At 34.6% G+C, this 7,912-nt stretch overlaps 1 protein-coding gene across 1 annotated transcript; it reads left to right on the plus strand.

The window, feature by feature from the left end:
- Positions 1–2,906: 2,906 nt before the first annotated feature.
- Positions 2,907–4,600, plus strand: LOC106293297 (uncharacterized protein At3g61260). The gene is made up of 7 exons (XM_013728956.1): positions 2,907–2,965; positions 3,055–3,152; positions 3,255–3,412; positions 3,494–3,587; positions 3,690–4,005; positions 4,083–4,164; positions 4,262–4,600. Exons 1-7 carry the CDS (start codon positions 2,940–2,942, stop codon positions 4,454–4,456), a joined length of 969 nt encoding a protein of 322 aa, XP_013584410.1. The 5' UTR covers positions 2,907–2,939; the 3' UTR covers positions 4,457–4,600.
- The last annotated feature ends 3,312 nt before the right edge of the window (positions 4,601–7,912 follow it).

The following is a 7,912-nucleotide window of genomic DNA, read 5'->3' on the forward strand; positions in this document are numbered from 1 at the left end:
CGTTTATGGAATGATTATTTCAGTGAAACTCCAACGTATCCCGCAAATATGTTCCGGCGACGATTTAGAATGAACAGGCCGTTGTTTATGCATATTGTTGAACGACTCTCCAATGAAGTTGAATTCTTTCAACAAAAGACGGATGCTCTCGGAAGGCTTAGTCTCTCTCCACTTCAGAAGTGTACATCAGCCATTTGTGTCTTGGCATATGGGACTGCGGCTGATGCTGTTGACGAATACCTCCGACTCGGTGAAACTATTACACGGTCATGTGTGGAACATTTTGTGGAAAGCATAATATATTTATCCGGCGAGGAGTACCTAAGAAGACCAACACCGGCTGATCTTCAACGTCTACTTTATATTGGTGGGCAACGAGGCTTTCCCGGGATGATAGGGAGCATCGATTGTATGCATTGGGAGTGGAAGAATTGTCCCACCTCTTGGAAAGTTCAATATACACGTGGTTCGGAAAAAACCACAATCGTTTTAGAGGCGGTTGCATCGTATGATCTATAGATATGACATGCGTTTTTTGGACCTCCAGGTACCTTAAACGATATCAATGTTCTTGATCGCTCACCTGTTTTTGATGACATAATAAAAGGTCAAGCTCTGCAAGTCACCTTCTATGTAAATGGAAGAGAGTAACATATGACTTACTATCTCACCGACGGTATTTATCCGAAATGAGCAACTTTTATCCAATCAATTTCAATACTACAAGGGCCAAAAGCGGTTTTATTTGCTCAACACCAAGAAGCTGTCCGAAAAAATGTCGAGCGTGCTTTTGGAGTCTTGCAAGCTTGCTTTGTCATTGTTAAAAATCCAGCACTTTTTGGGATAAACGAAAAATTGGGAAGATAATTAGAGCATGTATCATACTCCATAACATGATAGTAGAAGACGAACGAGATGGATACACTCAATATGATGTTTCAGAGTTCCAACAAGGAGAAGACACCGGAAGTTCACATGTCGATCTCACATTCTCTACTGATATCCCTACAAATATCGGCAATATGATGGGTGTTCGAACTAGAATTCGTGATAAACACATGCATGAACAACTCAAAGCTGATTTGGTTGAACATGTATGGCGTAAATTCGGACGTGGTCAGGACAACAACTAAGCTTGTATGTTTCTTTCAAATGATTCTCGTTTATTTTACTAATCGTAGTTTTAATGTTCTTTTTAATAATTAATGTTTAAAATGTTTTATTTTAATATGTTATATATTTTTTTTTGACAGCAAGACATTCACAGACTCATATTGACTCTGTAAACCAAATCGGCAACTCCGCATCCATATGAACGACGAAAGACGGTTGTTTCCTAGCACTACGTGCCAAGCTATCCGCCCTTTGGTTCTCCGTTCGGGGAACATGGATGATGTCTGAGTTGAAGAAGCTTCTTCGTAAAAGCTTGATATCTTCCAGATAGGTTTCAAATGCTGGCAATTCTTCTGGTTCTGAAACCATCTTCACCAATTGAAAACAATCCGTTGCAAACGTAACCTGAAACTGTCTTAGCTTCTTCATACATTCCATTGCCCAAATCAATGCCTCCACCTCCGAATGAAGAGGTGACAGACACGCCCTTATATTCTTTGCTCCTAATAAACCATCAAAACCTGGTAAGGTACTATACCATCATTGTCCCGAAAATAGTTCATTCTCTTTCCACAAACCATCTATAAAACACCAGCGTCCTATAGTTTCTAATGTAGGTCGGGCCTGTACTTGCCTCTCCCTTTGTTGATCAGTGTTAACCTGTGCTTCAGCCCAAATTTATATTTAATAAATAAATTTTATCTTTAAAAATATTTTAGTTTAATATTTTTTTTTCTTAAGAACCCAAAAATAAAAACTCCATTGGACCTAACAAATTAAGTGTCTCTTAAGTACAACCTCTTAACTATTATTAATTACTAAAAAATCATTAAGAATCTAGATTAACCTTTTAGGGCTAATGGTGTTCTTATACGCATAGAAGATGTTTAAAGTTAATAATATTAATTGAAGTATTTAATTTTATCATTATTCAACTGTTGAAAGTTAATAATATTAATTGCTTGTTAAAATTAAAAATGAAATAGATAAATCAATAGAATTTTTTTTTTGATATAATCAGAAAATAGTGATGGATGGTGTTGTTGTTGAGGATATAACTGATCACCTTCCATCACGGTCTACAACACTATATAACGTCAATCCGATCTTGGCTACAAATGTTCTTCTCAGTAGTTTTTATTCATAAGAAAAGATCAGCGAATCAATGTGCTGAATGTTAGCCAAGCGAGCTTGTTGCTCTCCATTGCAATGGTCCAGTGGAGTTTCTTTTATTCATGCCCTACTTTCATGCAACAACTTGTTTTTTTTTTTTGTTGTTGTGCAACTCATGCAACAACTTGTAATTACATGATACTGATTTATATATAATGAAGACTTAAAAAACAAAGAAATCAGAAAATAGTACGCGTTCAAATAAGACGTGAAGACGAACAGTGCACATAAGATCCTGGAACTTTATGACACAGGCGTCATTGTTTAGTTATGCTTATGCATATCTCGTTCATATACATATAGGAATCTCGCCTTTTTTCTGGCTCTTAAGATTCATTTTCCTTGTTTGTAGTTGATGTGTTTTCTGCATGTAAACGATTCCTTCAATTTATCCACTATTTGGAAAGTTGAATATAAAGGAATCTGTTTTGTTCTTTTCACTGTCCTTTTTGAGAAAGCAAAGAACCAAAAAGCCAGAGAGGGGAAAAGAATAAAAAAAGTGTTCTTTACTTTACCTACACAGCTTTATGATCCAAATATGAAACTTGCATGCAAAGCAATAATCTCAAAAAACCCTTAAAAAACCCAAAACCCTCGAACAAATCTATCTAACCAAACTCCCTCAAGTTCTCCCACCATATTTTAGATTGAATATGGATAGCTTGATCAAGCAAACAAGGTAAATCACTAAATATCGAAATTCATCTTTTCATTCAACTACACAAACATACATATATTGGTGTAAGCGATTTTGTTATATTATCTCAGGAGGAGGCATCCAACTTCCCAGGGCAAAACTGTTGAGGTTGGTAGCTCCACTAGAGAGAAGAAAGTGCCAGCAAGGAGGTCTGTTTCATTCAAAGAAGGTGCCACAAACTTTTGATATGTTGTTCTTGTTAGACTAATTTTTGATGCGTGATTAATTTTTTAACTTAGGGCTTATATCATAATATTATGTGTGCTGGTAGATAAGAAGAAGCCTTCAAGCTGGTTACAAAAGCAGTTCATGAGGCAAATGAGCGACCAAGGCTATGACCCGATCAGCGAGATGGACCACGCAGCTGCAGTTGCAGCCACTGCTTATGCCATAACCACTTTTGAAGAAACTTGGCTAGAGAGTTATCATGTAAGGGTTTCTAACCAAGACTTTTTGCTATAGTTAATTAGAGTTACCATTTTTCTAGTAATTTGAGTTTAAATAAAACAGACTGGTCTCGAACGTGGAGCTTCCTTGTCAAGGAGCAAGAGTAGAAGAGAGTCGCCTTTTGAAGAACCAAGAAGCTTATCAAGAAGATTCTCAGGTAACATTACAGAACAACTTAAAACATTGTTATTCAACTGAAAATATTTGATTGGATGTTAAAAATATAAATTTACATGTTATGCTTCTGTTGATGATATAGGACAACTTTCACTTAAGGAACCAGAGTTAAATGGAGACCACACCAGACGAAGTAGGGATTCAAGGGAGAAACGTGAGAGACAAAGAAAACCGCGGGTTTCTGAACCGCCAGCTCCAGTGCGGAAACAACCATCAGCCAGGACACGATCAGAACGTCATGCTCCACCACCACCACCCCCTCCTCCTCCTCTACCGCCTCCGCCTCTGCGGCTTCCACCTATGGGAGTCAAAACGCAGAGCTCAGGCCATACTAGTCGAAAAGATGACGCTACAGCAGATGGTTGGGAAAAAGCTGAACTAGGTAAGATCAAAGAAAGGTAAGTCTCAGTACACACACAAGAATGAATTTATATATGAGTTGTTATTACATTAACATAATGTATTACACAAGCAGGTACGAGAAGTTAAACAGAAAGATTGATTTGTGGGAAGCCAAGAAGAGGGACAAAGCTAGAAAGAAGCTGGACAAATCTGAGGTTGATTATACGATTTGCCTTTTTCTTTAATCTAGTCTCATGATCATGATATTTTGAGAAGTTTTTTCTCTCTAACCGTTTGGTGCGTGAACAACAGAGCGAACAAGAACAGAGGAGGAAGAGAGGTTTGCAGAGATTTAGAGATGACATGGAATACATCGAACAGATTGCAGCCGGGGCGAGAGCTCAGGCAGAGAAAGAAAGACAGACCGGAGAGCTCAAGGTGAAGGAGAAAGCAGGAATCGTCCGTAGTACCGGTAAAATTCCTGGAAAAGCATGTTTCTGTTTCTAAGACCAAAACAGAGGATCTCAGATATTTGTAGCTATTGTGAGTGTATGTTTGAAAGAGAAATTTATTCCAAATTGATGACTCTGTAACTTAATATTTTACTATCATAGTTCTGAATATAAATTTATAGAAGTTTTACTGTACAATTATTCCCAATTATCACATGAAAGGAGTTTGGGATGGTGAATGTTGGTTACTTGTAGTAGTTACAGTTGAAGGACAACGTTGTCTCCTCGGCCCTCTTGTCATGTTACCCCAACGAGGGACAAGGAGCAGGAACCGGGTAATAGACCACCGTCTCGGTCTTCCTCTTGGTCTGCCTCTTGAACAGGTTGGAGTCAAGGAGCTTCCCGTTGCTCTCATGAACCCATCAAACATCTGAACGTCTTCTGTTACTTCTTGTTTAGAAAGAGACACAAGTCCAGGGAGAATGTCTCTTTGGAAGTCTCGTCTCTGCTGTTTGCCTTTTCTAGCGTTTCCTCTTCTTGGTCTTTGGTGGCTCGGGACAATCGTTGTGGTTCCTGAGGTTTCCTCCAATTTGAGGTCTTCAGGGACTAATGGCGAGGGTCATTGACTCGAAGTAATCTATCTCCTCGATAAAACACGCTTGATTCCTCAAGATAGAAGCGAGCTTTTGGTCCAGATTAATTCTCTCTGAGAGTATCTACTGTTTCTGCAAACCAGTGAATGATGATTGTTTCTGATGAAGTAACAACTTCAATCTCTCTATCTAGGCAAGCTGAAGACATGGCAATTATTGTTTCTGCTGCTATTTGTTCAAGAGTTCTTTCTTCAGTTGGGGTATCTTCTGAAGTAGAGACATCATCTTCTTCTGGCTAATGTCAGTAAACAATATCATCAAGATTTTGTATGCTTCTGATTTTGAGATCTAATCTTTCTGAAGGGACTCCAAAACGCTTTAAGATGTGAACAAGTAGCTGCATGGAGTACATGTTTAGTTATTGCACGTAAGGGATGACAACAAAAATGAATAAGAAAGTGTTGTACGCACTAAATTTGTTACAAATGTTCTTTATGTGTCTGAAGTCTTCCCACCCATAGTATCAAATGTAGAACTGGATGCTTCGAAGAGCTTGAACCAGGCTAGTTCAAAAAGAAATCAGGCAATGTTACAGTTCAAGACAGCTACTACTATAGGTATTTACAACATTTTTTCTCTTTCTTCAACGAGCTTATTCAATCTATGGGGTAGATCGACGAACCTAGCCTGCAAAAGTGGAAAACATCATAGTAGATATCCTATGAATATAATAATTTTCAGATAATTACGTAACATTTTATTTTAACATGTAGTTTATCTATTAATCACGTAATCATATGGTATTAATATGTGTATATAACTTATCTCTAGAGAATCAATATGTATGAATAGGCTTTTATTTGACAGCCCATTAACATATAAAATGGGCCTTGAAAACAGAATGTCAGCTGTCATCTATGGACTCGTTTCAAACAACGTGGAGTAGCTGTGGCCTTGTCCCTCTTGCCTCTTCTTCACTCCAGGTTTATCGTACAATTACAAGACCGACGCCTCTGTAAAAAAGGGTAAGACCTAAACTGAAACCGAATAAATAGATATCAGTCTGGTACAATTTTTGTTTTCTTCTCGTTGAGGTTAAAACTCTAATATTTATTTTAATTTTTTTTTCTCAAATTATTACTTTTACTTCCAGTTTTATTGACCATGACACGTAAAAGTTTCATATCAAAATTTTATATCCGATTTAAAATCTAATAAAAAATGTAAAAACTTTAGTTTCTTATGAAAATACTGAAATATACATTTATTTTAATTTTAATTTTAACAAACTATATATCCTTAACCAAATACAAAGACTTATTATTGGGTTCAGCCCCTAAGGTGAACCTCTAGGTTCACCAACCAATAGGATTGTATTATTTTATATTCGATATCTTTTAAAAAAAAACAAAATATTGTTAAATTATATTATTTTTTTTAAATTAAAAGGTAAAAAGAAATAAATAAAAAATAGTAGTAATTACAAAAAAATATATATATTTTTAACGTCATCAGCAAAACATTAAACCCTAAATCATAATCCCTAAACCCTAAATCCTAAACCCTAAACCTTTGGGTAAACCCTAAACTCTAGGATAAATCTTAAACTCTAGGATAAATCTTAAACTCTAAATCAAAATCAATAAACACTAAAACACTCAAGGGTTTAGGGTTTAGGATTTAGGGTTTAAAGTTTTAGGGTTTAGTGTTTTTATTTAGAGTTTAGGATTTACCCAAGGGTTTAGAGTTTACCGAAGGGTTTAGGGTTTACCCAAGGGTTTAGGTTTACCCAAGGGTTTAGGGTTTAGGGTTTAGGGATTAGGATTTAGTGTTTTGCTGACGACGTTAAAATTTTTTTTTTAATTCTTTTTTTCTGTAGCTGCTATTTTTTTCACTTTTTTATTTTAAAAACATAATATAACTTGATAATATTTTGTTTCCTTTTTTAAAAGATATCGAATTTGAAATAATGAAATCTTATTGGCTGGTGAACCTAGAGGTTCACGCTAGGAAGTGAACCCAAGAATAACTCAAATACAAATCATACAATATATACCGTTACGGGGGTGTATTCAATTTGGAGTTTGAGCTGATTTGTATTAAAATGACAAATTCACTGTTATTTAAATATGAATTTAAAAAAGTACTTTGAAATCCAGTGTTATTGAACTTGTCAGTTTATAAAACACTCTGAAATCCACTGTTATCGAACAAAATTTAAGTTAGAGATTTTAAAGTGCTTTAAGTTTTTCTAGAGTGTACGAGAGGAATTTTTTAGTTATAAAAATCCCCCTATATATTAAAAGAGAAGTCACTTTAGTGAAGTCTGGTGACGTGTCGTTCATAGGTGAAGTTTCAAAAAAATTGTTATAATTTGATTGGTCGATTGTTTTTAATTTTTATTTATTTAAATTAGATCTAAAAATTTAAAGTAAGTCTAAAAACATTTAACATCACTTGCCATATAATCTAAAGAATATTACAAATAACAATTTATGGCAACTAATTCTTGAAATTATAGAAAGATGAATAATGTTTTATTTATTACTTTTAATATTTATAAACTATAAAATATAATGAATGAATTTTTATATAAGATAATTACAATAGTTTTATACTCTACTTGATGAATTGTATTCGAATATAATTATATAATAACTATTTTAAATATTACAAAATCCAAACATGTCTATTAATATGATTTTTAAATTATTTATCGTTGTTTACAGAATAAATTTATCAGAAATTTAAAATTATTTATATAATGTTATAAATTATTTATAAAAATATAAATCCTACTATATATTGATTGAGAAGTCACATAAGTGATTTTTTATTACGTGTTGATCATAAATTAACTCTTCAAATTGTTATAATTTGATTGACCGATGATTTTTAATTTTATTTATTATAATTAT

This window comes from Brassica oleracea, chromosome C5 (genome assembly GCF_000695525.1).
Source record: "Brassica oleracea var. oleracea cultivar TO1000 chromosome C5, BOL, whole genome shotgun sequence".
Taxonomy (NCBI): domain Eukaryota; kingdom Viridiplantae; phylum Streptophyta; class Magnoliopsida; order Brassicales; family Brassicaceae; genus Brassica; species Brassica oleracea.